Source organism: Athene noctua, chromosome 1 (genome assembly GCF_965140245.1).
Source record: "Athene noctua chromosome 1, bAthNoc1.hap1.1, whole genome shotgun sequence".
Lineage (NCBI taxonomy): Eukaryota > Metazoa > Chordata > Aves > Strigiformes > Strigidae > Athene > Athene noctua.
In genome coordinates, this window is record NC_134037.1 from 86236433 (window position 1) to 86250750 (window position 14318).

At 34.6% G+C, this 14318-nt stretch overlaps 1 protein-coding gene across 6 annotated transcripts in view; it reads left to right on the forward strand.

Annotated features, from left to right (window-relative positions):
- The window catches only part of RYR2 (ryanodine receptor 2), a 431008-nt gene that overhangs the window by 232839 nt on the left and 183851 nt on the right, over window positions 1-14318 (forward strand). For all 6 annotated transcript variants that reach the window (XM_074896823.1, XM_074896825.1, XM_074896824.1 and 3 more), the window contains 4 exons: window positions 996-1212; window positions 2427-2531; window positions 6681-6784; window positions 11028-11111. In XM_074896823.1, the coding sequence (XP_074752924.1) occupies window positions 996-1212; window positions 2427-2531; window positions 6681-6784; window positions 11028-11111 (510 nt within the window). The remainder of the gene's footprint in view (window positions 1-995; window positions 1213-2426; window positions 2532-6680; window positions 6785-11027; window positions 11112-14318) is intronic.

Genomic DNA, 14318 nt, shown 5'->3' on the forward strand with positions numbered 1-14318 from the left:
GAAAGCTGATTTCTGTTGGAGACAGAGCAATGCTCTGTGAAGGATCATTCAAAGACTATGGTGAATACTACAGAAGCTAAGAGCTATCACACAGTGGGCATACTAGCCTCTCATTCCAGATGCAAAGTAGTATTTACTTTTGTGTGCTGTGTGTGGTTTTGGAGTGTTCTGGTATAGAATTCACAAAAATCTTATAAGATACTCAGTAAATAAAAAAGAGACAAAAAGATTCTATTGTAAAGCTAGTTTTTTGGGTGTTTTTTGATTATTTTTGGATGGCAATGTTCTGGAAAGATTTTTCAGTATTATGTCATTGCTACTTCATAATCACCTCATTAATGGAATTTTTCAGTAAGAAAAACCATGACAAATTCACCATTGTGTAATGAATAAAGGAATGCTTTCCCCCGGGTTTCTACTAACATGATGAATATAAATTTTAGGGAAGAAAAGATATGAGTTTTTTGTATTGTGTCCCAAGGATTTAGTGTTTTGTGAGAAAAACGAAAGAACTGTATTCCATGGAGTTTTCAAGCTCATTTTTCAAATGAGAGAGGATGGAGAACTCCACAATGGAGAGAATTCAGAGATAGTTGATTGATTACTCTGGGTTACAATCTCTTGTCTTCTGAGACTGGAAAGGCTGCTGCTTACTTCATAGGTGTGCGAAGTAAACTGATTATTCTCTCTCTCTCTCTCTCTCTCTGTCTTTTTGTCTCATGATTTTGAATACTTTTATGGACGTTTAAGTTAACTAAAAGAAAAAATTGTTTACCTTTCCCCATGTTTTTTGCGCCTTCTACTTCATAAACTCCAGCCCTAGTTAGAGAAAGTTGAACTCTAAACAATGCAAAGAAGGTGCAACACTGAACTTTTCTTTTTTTTTTTTTTTTCCCATTTTAAAAAAAAAGCATTCAACAGTTGCTAGGCTACAAACTGATTAGGTTTGACACCAGAGGTGTCTCAGTTATATAAAGTAACTCTGATGTTCACAGGGTACGCTTCTTGCTTGGAGGTCGCCATGGAGAGTTCAAGTTCCTTCCTCCACCTGGATATGCTCCTTGCTTTGAAGCTGTTCTACCGAAAGAGAAGCTGAAAGTGGAGCATAGCCGAGAGTACAAGCAGGATCGTAGCTATACAAGAGACCTACTGGGTCCAACTATCTCTCTGTCACAAGCAGCTTTCACTCCAGTTCCTGTAGATACTAGCCAGGTATGGAAACTGAAAGATTGTATTTTCATTTTTGAACACACCTATTATAGGCCTGTGTTATATTACATTTGATTGAATTTGCAGCTTGTCTCAAATTTGGTTTTGCTTGGTATTTGGTTGGTACATTCCATTGTAAGCTGATAATGGTGTGTAAAGTCCTTATAGTGGTCACTAGAAATTTCATATATTTCAGTTCACAAACACTATAATAATGTTTTGCCCTCGATATTAGAGTAGGCAAAAAAGAATATTTGGACTTCTTATTCTGTTATGAGACATTTTTATTAGTATTAATTACAAATACTGAAGACTATGCATTATGATAAGACTTTTAGACCAGCTTTAGGTCTAATTCTTTACTGGACTTGCAGGTTACTGAGAGTGGTATTTGATTCAATGTGGGCAGTAAATGGCATGCATTGAAGTTACAGTTTTCTTTTTTTTTTTTTTTTTCCACATAGTTCCAAAGAGCAGTAGTTCTTTGATACCAAAGAGCTCCATCTCTGATTGCAGATAAGAGTTCATTTTACACTTGACCAGAGTTTGAGATGATACAAATTTTTGTACACTATATGCTCAGATTTTCCATATTTAGGAACTCCTTTCTGAAAAAGACATAAAAAAGAACAAACCTGTTAGTTTGTTACCATTATGTGCTAAGTACAGTGTTCTACATATGTCATGTAATTGTTGTTCTGTAACACCAACGATTAGGGTAACATTATCATGATTCACTGCACTGTATATTTGAGGTCTCTGGTTTTTGAGGTAAAGCAGACTTGATTTCAAATTTTGGAGGTAGAGCAACATGCTGTCCTGATTACACGTCACCTGTCATCATCATGTTATTTATATTCGTCTGAAGTGTTTTTCACAACATCACCTTGGTTGTTGAGATTTTTAGCATTTTTGAAACTGAGAAATAGTATTGGTGTGAGTAGTTTCTAGCCAGCTGCCAGGAATGTATTCCATGCCATCTGGAGTTGTTGGATTTTTAACTGTTCTCCCTTGCTGGTCAAATCTGGAACTTGTCAGTGCATAGGTTAAACTATTTCTGATAATCTAAGAATTCTTGCTCACTTTAGTCAGTAAGAACTGAATGATAATTTAGGTTTAGTTGAGAGGTCTGTTTTGTACAAAGCTTGTCTGTTATGAAAGTTTGGGTGGCACTGCCTAGCAACTTATTTGTAATATCCTCTTTTTGTCTTCTCTAGATTGTTTTGCCTCCCCACCTGGAAAGGATTAGAGAAAAATTAGCAGAGAACATCCATGAACTTTGGGTTATGAATAAGATTGAACTTGGCTGGCAGTATGGACCAGTATGTATCTTCCAATTTAATTTTCTGTTAATTACGTAGTATTATTCAGCACATTTGTTTCAATGTGCTAATGGGACTGCATTTTTTTTTCATCCTTACAAATTTAATAAGGTTTTAGACCTTTTTCAGGAGAAGCAGGCAGAAACCAACAGTGCTTGTGTATTTCTGAACCAAAATTCTGGTATCAAAGATATTTGGTGCTGAAATTTTTGGCCAGTCTAACTACCGGCACAGAGAGCATATTATGGGTTTTTCACCTTCTGTTTCTGCTTGGGGCAAGAAGTTTCGTTGCCCGGTAGAGTAAACCAATAAAAGTAATTATTCTTGATTCTCTCCATGTGTACAGACAGACATAACTCTTTCACAAGTCCAAAACTTATTTTTCATGAAAAATAAATATTGCTTATAGGAAGTACCGTTAAATCTGCTTTTATCCTTCCTTCTCTCCAGTTCTTCAGGGTCATGTCTTTATTAGTTGCTCCACATTGTTAGTTTCTTATCTCTGTCTTACTTTTCACACAGTATGACAGAAAAAAAAAAAAAAAAAGTATTTTTTGGCTTTGGTACAAAATGCAGTTTATTTTGTTGATTAGATTATTTTTTTTAAATCAATCACAAAAAAAGTATACAAGCTAGCTATTTGCATCCCAGATGGTGTTGTTTATGAAGAAGTATTGCGGAGAAGAGTATATAGAAACACAGTAGATACTAGTTATAAATGTAAAAACATGTATGCATGTATAGAAGCATATACGTATTCTATATTTGTTACTGAGAAGATTTTGGTCTTTTGAGCAGCTCAGATTAGAGATTTAATGTAACTGGGCATAGGTATTCTATTTAGGGTAGCATACAGCAGTACTTAAAGAGATTTGACTAACAGAGAAGATCTCTAGATTTGTTGTTGCTATCACCACCAAATCAAACACAAAACCCCAGTTAAATTAATGTGTCAAAACATTTTAATTGAGGTATAATCATACCAGCTGTGAAGCAACCTGCAGGAACTTTTAGTGTACCATTACTTGCTATCAGGAATCTAATTGTACAGTTGAACACTATTTTAATTTAAACAATATATTGTAGGTATCAACTTAAGCAGCGATAAATGTTGTTATATTCAGAAGGAAACTAGGTGCTAAATCTTTTAAGTTATTCAGCTTCCTCTCTCTATCTTTAGTGTTCTATGGTTGGATGTGCTTACTTTGGAAATGTGGCAACGTATATGCTGATGATCTTCTGGAGACTGACTCCTTTATCATACTGGTTTCTCACAGATGATTTCATCAGTTTAAGCCACTGTTGCCAATTCTGTTTATCTGAATTGATGCACTGCAGTTACTGAGTACTGAGGGAAGGAACAAAACAGAAATTAGCTGGTTTAATGCGCATATATAGGGGTCGTCTAATCTGAGATTTGGTCTTTTTAAATCAGAGCAAGACGCATTATATATAGTAGCTACTGGTGTTTTTTCACCACGTCAAAAAGTTTAAACGCTAACAGACAGAGACTCTGTAAATTGAAATGTCTTTCCAGATTATTGAAAGAAATCTGCAGTGGTTTGCATTCTATATTCCCTCCTACATAACTGTTTCATCAGATCGTAGTATCACCAGTGATACCCAGTATTGCATGCGGTATTAGTACTGCATTTTATACATGTAACAAAGTTAACATGCTAATGTAGCGAAATTAGGGGCTTTTGTTAACTGGCTTCATTGTAAGTCCGAAGATGAGTGGTACAGGTGACCAACTTGAAATCATCAGATGTGTCTGCCTATCTTTGTTTCTATTAAACTTCGTCGTACATTTAAAACCAGCCACAAAAGTGAAGAAGTGATAGGTGTCATGAGTTCTGCCACTTAATAGAATGTATTTGCAAGGCAGTAGATTTTTATATTGTGCTTATAAAAAAAAGGGGGGACAGGAAGGCAATCTACAAAGTATGTTGAATATATCATAGAAATATGCATTGTAGCTGTAGATTGAAGAGTGTCACTAGAGGAAATTCAATTAACATTGGAACTCTGAGGAAAACACCTGACATCCCAGATTTAAATTAGCTGTACACAGATCTAAATTAGTCCTCTACAGGAGACTGTACTGAATCTTTATTAATGTAGATTACCATAATTCTTAAAAAGAAATCTGCAAATAAAAATTTTCAGTGTCTGCTGAAAGATGTTTTTCATTTTAGCTGCTAATGATTTTGATAAAGCTTGACAGTTGAATTGCTTCTATTGCCTGTCCAAAGAACATTAATCCTATCAGATGAAGATAATTATTCCCTGGAAACTGTAAATATTTTTCAGTCTCAAACATAAACAAATAACTGCTGTTCAATTTGATAATTATTAAGTGCTTTGATCAAAATGCAAAAATACATTACTTAGAAATGTTATAGAGAAGTGTGAGATTTTTTCCCGTGAGATTAAATACACTAGATCGAGTAATAGTGTACAGTTTAGTTATAGAAAAACAAAGAACTGGCAAAAATAGAACATGATAAATAAAATATAAATTTCAGCTATTAGTGATCCATGTTCGTACTCACTCTGTGGGTACTCATGTATAAATAACACTCAGGACTTGAAATTAGGGAAACTTTATAAAGAGGTTACAGTTTGCAAATGACTGTTTTTCCTTCTCCTGCTCTAACACACAATGTTTATGTTCCGATACTATGATTTTATTTAAGTGTAATTTTAGATACCGTATATGGATTTATTGCCTTGATGTGAGACCTTTATCATTTTAAGACATTTATGTTAAAATAACCAAAGAAAAGCTCTTTTATTTGATGCAATACACAGGACAAGCAATCAGCTTAAGTGTGATAGATTACTTTTCTGAAAGTCAGAAATTTCATGCCAATTTATATGCTATTGACTTTCTTATATTGACTTCCTTATGCTTTTTAAACATCAAATCTGATTCTGTATATGAGCAACAGATCAAGAGATTGAGAATAGATTATACCCAGTTCAATGGTACCACTTCACGGAGAATTCCTGCCTTGGTCTTTTTCAGCTAAAATAATTTAAAAGACATCCTATATTCACCAAATGAGTAAAGATCAATTTGGAATAAGTATTGCAATTAGGTCTCGTAACTTCAACTGCAAACATTCAATTTTTCCAGCAGAACTATCTGATTGATCAAAAGTTGTCAATAATGTTATTTTTCAATAGTTTTCACTTTGCAGCTTTAAAGATTAATATAAATGTTGAGCTTATGGTCCATGAGGGATGGACACAAAAGTGTTTTAATATATGGATAAAAATGTAGTCTGATCTAAGCGAATGTTAACACCTTCATTGGGATATTTTAGCTAATATTTGCAAACTAAGTTTTTTTTATCAAGCCCTCTAACAAGATGTAATCTTTGTAAATTTCGTTGACTGAGCTCTAGCATGATAGAGATGCAAAGCTGAGAGCAGTTATCCCAGCCTCTCAGGTTGCTATTTCTAGTTATGGTCTGTAGTAGACTAAAACTGTAGAGAAGTAGTGCAGGTTAAAAATTATTTTGATCAATTTTTTTATATAAAATGTAGAATTTTGTAAATTATAGTCTTTATAACTCTGCTGTCACTACAGTAAAAGCAAATTAATGTTCCAGTCATTTCTGACTGATGAACAGTTGAATTCTGCTTGTATACTACAGGACATAACTAAGGAAGAAACATATTCTGAATTAAGAGATAGGGTAGATTTATCCTTTGTATTGTTACTTTTGTCGGGTAAGGACTTCAGTACTATTCATATCAACCTACTTACACAAACTGAATGTATAACTTTTCAAATATGGTGCTGAAGATGAGTTACTTTATTGCTGTATATCAAAACATAGGTTGCAGTATTCTTGAACTTTGCGTATTTGTTGTGAACTTCTGTATAATGAAATGTAAAAATTAGTATTTATTCCACTTGAGATCTGCAAATCTGAAGGTTATTTGCAAATGCAAATTCTGCCTTACTTGAACAGAATGATCATGCTCTGAGAATACAGAATACTTTCTGTTTTGAAGTGTTGTTCATTTTGAGTAATTCTGACAGGATCAGCTTTAAGTACTTTGTGTTTTACACTTTTAAAAAATTTCTTCTAGTTTATAAGACACATTAAACTTACTTCTTTACTGTCTTTTCAGGTTAGAGATGACAACAAAAGACAACATCCATGCTTAGTGGAGTTCTCAAAATTACCAGAGCAGGAAAGAAATTATAACTTGCAAATGTCACTTGAAACACTGAAGTAAGTTACTAGAACTTTTGAAGCTTATAGTGAGAGTTTCCTAAGGAGTTACAGTTTCCAGAGTTGTATTTTGACATGTGAATTACAGTTTGATATGTACGTGAGGGTAATAATATGAAAATGAGGGACTGAGACACATTAATGAATGATGTATTTGGCACTGAAAATGGCTTTGATAGTCTTTTTTTTAATATCTATGGAATTTTAGAATTAGTGTTGTAATGCTGATTATGAAATGGCAACTCAGGCAATTTTCATCTAGTTTGAAGGAAGGAAATAGATCCAAGCTTTGAAAAAAAGTCTTTGCTTCTTACTTGGTTTATTTCAATTCAGTTTAATTACTTTTAACTGTCTTTATTGATAAAGCACACTTTGACAATCAATAGATATTTTTTGGATGTGACTAATGATGAGCTTTGCTTCGGGACCCCTTGCTGCTGTTTCTGTCCTCTGTGCATATTGCCACAGAACAGTATTAGGCATTCCCTCCTTTTGAGGATGAGCAGTTAGATGTGTGAATGTCATGGAAGCTCTCCATTTGGAAGGCTAGAATTTTTCAGTGGAATGTTAATGTTTTTGTTCAAGTAATCTCGTTATCTGGCTCACAAAGATACAATTCCTTAGCTCAGCTTTGTCAGTCAAGCAGGTGTGAGTTCTTACTTTGCTGCGAATGCATTGAAAATCTATTAGTTTAAGTAATTTCTTCCATATGTAGCACTGCATGTAGCCAACATCTTAAAATACTTCTCAAACTGATAAATGCCCAGTGGTGTATGTGGTTCTCCAGTCATTCCTGTTTGGAAACCATTTAATTTTTATTTTTTTTTCTGGATAAAATATAGTTGCTTTTTCCTGTTCAGAGCATTAACAAAGGATGACTATAGGCAGGTGATACTGCTTTTCTGGGAATATTTGTACTCTTATTATTAAAAAATTTGCCATGTGAACTGATAGTGCAATATAGTGTTTACACTCGTAAGGACTTTATGTCCTCATAGTAGAAAGCTATGTAGAACACTCCTAGTATTTCTCATAGTGTCCTCCTGCGGTCAGCTTCTCTGTGCTGTTTACTGATCTACCATTGCCACAATAAGTATATTATTTGATAAAAAACATATTTATGACTCTAAGTGTTAAACAGTTTCTGGATGGATATTTTAGCATTATTTACAGATAAAGCAATCAGAGATAAATGGAACTCCATTAAGGAAAGAAAATAAATTCATATTTGTCTTCAGTAGATATTAGAATTTCAAGGAAAGCTTTTGAGACTCCTGTCAACACAACAGTGTGCTAAGAATCCAGAGTATCGTCTTCCTTCCCATTTTGTGAAACTACAAAAAATGATGTCCTTAATTTTCCCTACAGTTGGATCTTTTGCTAGAATAATCTATATGACTCAGGCTTCATAAAAATCTTGCTCTCAGAATTAAGTGCACACTCCTAATGTTTCACTAGATATTAAATTTTAGTAGTCCTTACATGATTACTGGTTTGGGACCCAATGCTTTTGCAAATCTAACCCTGGCAAAAAATAATTAATTTGGTTTCATAAACATATAAATTATGGATTACTTTTATTTCAGTAATTTTATTACTTTAGAGAGAGCATTTTCATTAAATAGGTAGTATCCAGAACATAAAGAATTCAGTTTTTCTATGGATGTCAAAATTTATATGCTTACTAAGCTCAGTCTTCATTGCTTTCTTGTATTAGTCCTTGTTTTCTGAATTGTACAGTTCTAATTTTGCAATATCATGTTGTATTTATCATGTAGACACCTATCATTCAGGAACTAGAATATAAGTGTCTTGCTTGATTCATTTCTGCAAGCTTGCAGAGGTGGAAAAATTATTGCACTAATCCATTTTAGGTGACCCATACTGCGATGACTTGTATTATAAGGTATTTTGACTATTTCTTTAGATGTTTCTAGTCTACTAGCTGTCAACCTCAATGGGGGAGAATGGGGAAGAGGGAAAGAAAATGTTCTTTTAAAACTTCCTCATCAGCTATATGCTATGTTCTTTACAATTTGCATCAAACTGCGTACTGCGTACTTGAAGTAGTTGCAAGACATCAAGAATAACTCTTACTGTAATTGTTTTTTTTTTGTTGGTTTGTTGCCAGTTTTGCTGCCAGCTCTACTACATGAGAGAGGCAGAAAACAAGGACATTCTCAGTCATATATCTGATACCACATTTCTTTTCAATATATTGGGATCTCTGTATATTTTTCAATATGACTGAATACTTTTATTAACCATAAAAATTATATACTATATGAAATGTCAAGATTCAGGAATGAGTTACCTCTGAAAATGTCATGGGATTAAAATATGCTTGCTCATACTGTTTCTACACATTCTTACATATATATTTTGTAGTTTGGTCTCATGGGTTTTTTTGATGATTACTATTTTGTGGCTGACTTTCCCATTTTTACGTATTTACTCTTTTGTGTGTGATAATTACATGTATCAATATTATACTGAGCACTGCATTCAGCCACTTGTAGTCTTCTTGTTCAGCTTTGAAGTGCTTTAGGGGTCTTTCAGGTTCTGCCAGTATGGTATGCCTTTTAATCCTCCTGTGAATCTCTGATTTGAATTTACTGTGTCTGGGTGGAGATAATGTAGGATTCAAATTCTTGTTTTACAAGAAAATTAGCGTTACCAGGGGTTAGCTCCTCTCTATTGCTTTCCATTGTTAGATATGTTCTCATACTTACGTTGGTGATATCTGCATAGGAATCATGTATGATTTATGCCATTTGAAATTTAACTGCATGGAGTATTCTTAGCAGATAGTGTGTTTTGTAGGAGGTGGACACTGCATGCTGATTTCCTCATACCTGATTTTACCGTCTAATTTCACATCCAGCTTTACAGACCATAACAGTAGGATTTACCTCACATAGCTAGCACTAAAAATATGCTGTAAGAATCTCCTTGAAACATACAATTTATCTTCCAAAAGAAATACTGCCGGAGCAGTATTTATGCTCTTTTTTTTTTTTTCCCCAGTCAGTTCAAGAGCAGTAAATACAGTTAAATCAAGACTAGAAAATACTGTTTTAACTAGTAACAAGAACAAATAAAAACCTTGTTTTCTAGCTTGATTCCATATTGAGAAAATTGGGAATGGAGTCCAGGGTTTACAGTTGTGATTTCTTCTGTGTAATCAGCTTCAATCAAAGATATGGGTGTCACCCTCAGATTTTGAAAAACTTCTGATCTGACTCCAAAGTGGTCTCTGACTTTTGTCCAGGATTTCTTTTCATTTCAGTGTCAATATTTTAGTTATGCTCCTAGGCTAAAGAAACTAAGGCTTGATAGCCCAGTATTGAACGTGAATGCAGGAACAAATAATTGATGAGTTACAGATGAAATCCTGTAGATGAATGAAACTTAGGATTTGTACTGCTGGATAGTGTGACTGTAAGGAAAAGAGATCTGAAGTAATCAGAAAACTGATTAATACTGTCGACTCTGTTATAAGGTTATGTAGGGAGTGTTTTCTGAAATGAGCTGCATCTTGGACAGTCAGGCCGGAATGGGCTGTCTGTGTCAGTGGCTCTGTGATAGAAGCCTTATAGTACACAACACACCATGTCTACCTTGAATCCTTTTCTCTGGATTAAAGTGCAACATCCATACCTCATTTAGATGGCAGTTTTGGCCTCCTGCTTATCATGCATTTTGTTGTCAGTCTTCTCTTCAATAGCTTGTCCTAACAAAATTCAGATCCAATTAAAATCTCTGAATAACAGTGTCTCTGTGTAAAGAAAACAAATCCTAAGGGTAACAAGTGACATTTCCTGCCTTTTATCCTTTCATCGACTTTGAAGTAAATTATGTAACATAAAAAGATTTTGATATAAAGCAGTATGAATGAGTATATAAACAGTATGAATAAGTATATAAAGCTGAAATATATATTTCAAGGGTAGGGAGTCTTTCAACTGATGCCCCATATAGATGAAATAAGACTATATGATAGTTCCATTTTGAAGTAGTCCACTCATATTTTTACTAAAATTTTTAGGAACGTTTTGTTGCATTTTCTTAACACTGTCAGAAAACTTATTACATATATAAAAAGGCTGGTGTTGATCTTTCCATATTACATTGTCATTATTCCCATAGGTCTCATTTGTTGCATAGTGTTATTTATACACACAGCAGCAACTCTGCATATAGAAGCATTGGCAGTAATTTCTCTTTGATTTCTGTGTCCTAGAACCCTGCTGGCATTAGGCTGCCATGTTGGAATTGCTGATGAACGTGCTGAAGAAAAAGTGAAAAAAATGAAACTTCCAAAGAAGTAAGTTGAAATTCAAATATATCTTTTTGTTAGGCAGTGTGAGTTAAGCAAACTGTATTTTCACAATCTGATAATTATATCGCTACTGGTACTTGGATATGTATGTATACATATACATTTTCAGAAATTTGCACACACATTCATTCACACCTTTTCTTTTAGATGTTAATGATCTGATGTGTAGACAAAGGTTAGGTTTTCTGTGATGCATTGAAATGTCTGGCATTTATTGTTAACGTAGTTCTTTTATATATGGAGTATACTGCAGAAACTTGATAAAGAATTTTTACAGCGAACTTGTCAATATATTTTGCTGTGCTGCAAATATTTAAAGGTAATCCTTTTGAAAGCCCTAGAATGGCCATCCAGTGACTTGAAGTGGAGAGAGCTTGTATAACTGCCTGGCTTTTTTTCCTGAGTAATTGGTTGGCACCAGCATTGGCAGGACTGAGCTCAGGCTGGTATGGTACAGTGACCTCCACTGCCATGCCTCTGAAACTAACAATCATGGCCAGCCAAGGTGCCCTGGCTTCATCCTTAGCCCCAGTGTGCCCCCCAGTTTGAGGGCAAAGAATTTGGGAATTATAACACAGTTGAAAGTAAGGGAACTGTATTTGGTGATAAGTATATGACAGCCCTATGGCCCAACATATATTTCAGCCCATGAGATAAAGGAAGATTATAATGTGTATAAAACCAGAAAGTTAAAGGTCACAGTTTAGTATGAGAGAATGTCTGTGTGTTCTGTTATTCCTGAATTTAAATTAGTAATTTAGTTTCCCTGATTATGACTAAGAGCAATGGTAAGTGCTGGTTGTGAAGTTGCTGCCACCAGTAGCAACACGTAGCTCTTTGCCGGGATGTGCTCTGTACAGAAATAAATGTTCCTCTGCTATCACATATCGCCATTATTCGCAGTAACCTTTCACACCTTCATATTCCATACAATGTGTCCCTAAGGCCAGTATAATAACCCCAAGACCATGTTTAGCTAATGCATGCCTTCCTTTTTCCTTTTGTGAGCCAAAAGCACATGCCCCATTCTGGCAAGGTTCTTGCAGACTTCTGGATAATACTTACTACAAGGTAACTATTATGAATCTAGACCCTCAGGTCTTTGATATATACTGCAACTGAACTGATTTACATACCATTGATACCACAGTTTCAGAATCCCTGATGTGGTCACTTCAGAAGAATGAATGAGAATAAAAGCAAGAGATTTAAACTAATCCCAAAGTAACTGCATATAAGACTAAAAAGAAGAGATATCTAGGGCCTTCTGTATTATTGTTCTGAATTTCCTGGGCGGAAATGTATATGCGTTTGCCAGATTGTTCAAGCGAATTAGATTTGATGCTTTTGAAAAACTGCAGATAAATCTCAAGTCTGAAGAAATTAATCTTCCTAATTTAAGAAGAGTGATAATGCCGAATCTATTTTATGTTATTAACAGTCATAACTTTAGAAACCTGAGGTCCTACCATACATACCAAGTCAGAATTTTGATACCTCACATACAATGGGTAGAAAAAATGAGTAAAAAGAAAGAAGAAAAAATCGTGGCTACATTCTTAATAGCATCAGAAGTTTGGTGAGCAAGAATGGAGCAAAGGTTTCATGATCTAGATACAGTTGTGCAGCTGTAAGGCTGGATCACATTTTTTGTGGGATAGTCCTGGAGAGAAGGGTTGCTGTTTCACAGTTAGATTTAATCATAACAAAAAGTTACAGGAGGTAGTGTGAAAAGCTAGATTTTTGATGGGAGATGTCACTTCCTGTGTTTCCTAGTTATTTCTGTTCCTGTACGTGATACAAACCCATTGTCCCAACACTTTGTCAGTTTTCCCGTGATAATCTCTTAAGGTCTTGTATCTGCCTGACACAAAAACTTTGTGCTATTATGCAGAACAAAAGCAACAAACATCACTTGAATGTAATTGTCCTATGTGCTCTACTTCCTAAGAAATTTTTTAACTTTACTTTGTATGTTGTCTGTTTTTAACCCTTTGCTATTGTCTTTCCTGCCATCCTCTTTTAACAATGAAGATTTTAAAATACGAAGAACAAGTTTACATTTGGGTCACTCCTAGAGATTTTTGGCGTCACAGCCACACTGTGGGGAAAATCACATTTTTAATTGACAGTTTTGTCAGAAATTTGCCTTTTCTAATACAGTGTCACTTCACAGAATAGCTTTTGGACCATTTTGAACAGCTAGCTAAAGTGTATTGTAAACACAACTTCTATTGATGGAAATTCTCTTAATTAGGTTGTTTTTTCCTGGTATAACTTTAGGTTTTTGAATAAAGCATCCATCAATAACCTTTTATTTTAAAATGCCTCCCTGAAATATTCAAAGTCTTCATTTTAACAGATTCTAAATATTTATATTTCTATTGGTTAAAAAAAGAGTCTAAATGAAATGGGAAAAGAAAACAGAAGAAAAATTTAAAAAGTCACTGTTTAAATTTCTCTTGTGAAACAACTCATGTAGACTGTTGAAAGTCTTTGATCAAGAGAGCAGAGTATGGACTAGGATCACTTGAAAATGTATCTACAACACTTGCTGTAACTTTAGGTGGTGGCACAAATTAAAATTCCATAATGATGTTATAAAGTAATGGCTGATCAATATGGTAGTGATAATGTCCTGCTGAAGCAGTTAATTACTTAAAAAAAATTGTTAATGTAAGGCCAGCAGAGATATTGAACAAGATAATACCAGTAAGATACTGATGAGCAGATGACTGGGCAGGAGCTGGGGTCTTAGCTACCTGTTTCAACTAGTAACATCAGTCTGCAGCTAAAGACAATTCTCCAACATGAATTTGTACACACAATATGCTTTTGATATTTTCCTTAGTATCCATTGATGCTTATCCTTGATGAGTATTCATTTGCATCCTGAAGTAAGGTTTACATATTCTCTGTGACAACATTATGAGCATCCTTGTCCAGGTTCTTTGACCCTGCTCTTATATTGAATTAGCTATGGCTATTGTAGCTTATATATGCGCAATGTAATGCTTGTGCAGGGGAGCGTGACAAGAAGGAAAGCAGTAATTGCCAGCCTGACAAATGTGTTAATTTTGTATGATTCGCTATTTCCATTACTGTCTGGTTTTACTCATCTCACTGAAGCCACTTCACAGCTACCCAAGAAGAGGCAGTTAGCTAGATTGTGGGAGATAGCAGCACAGCCGC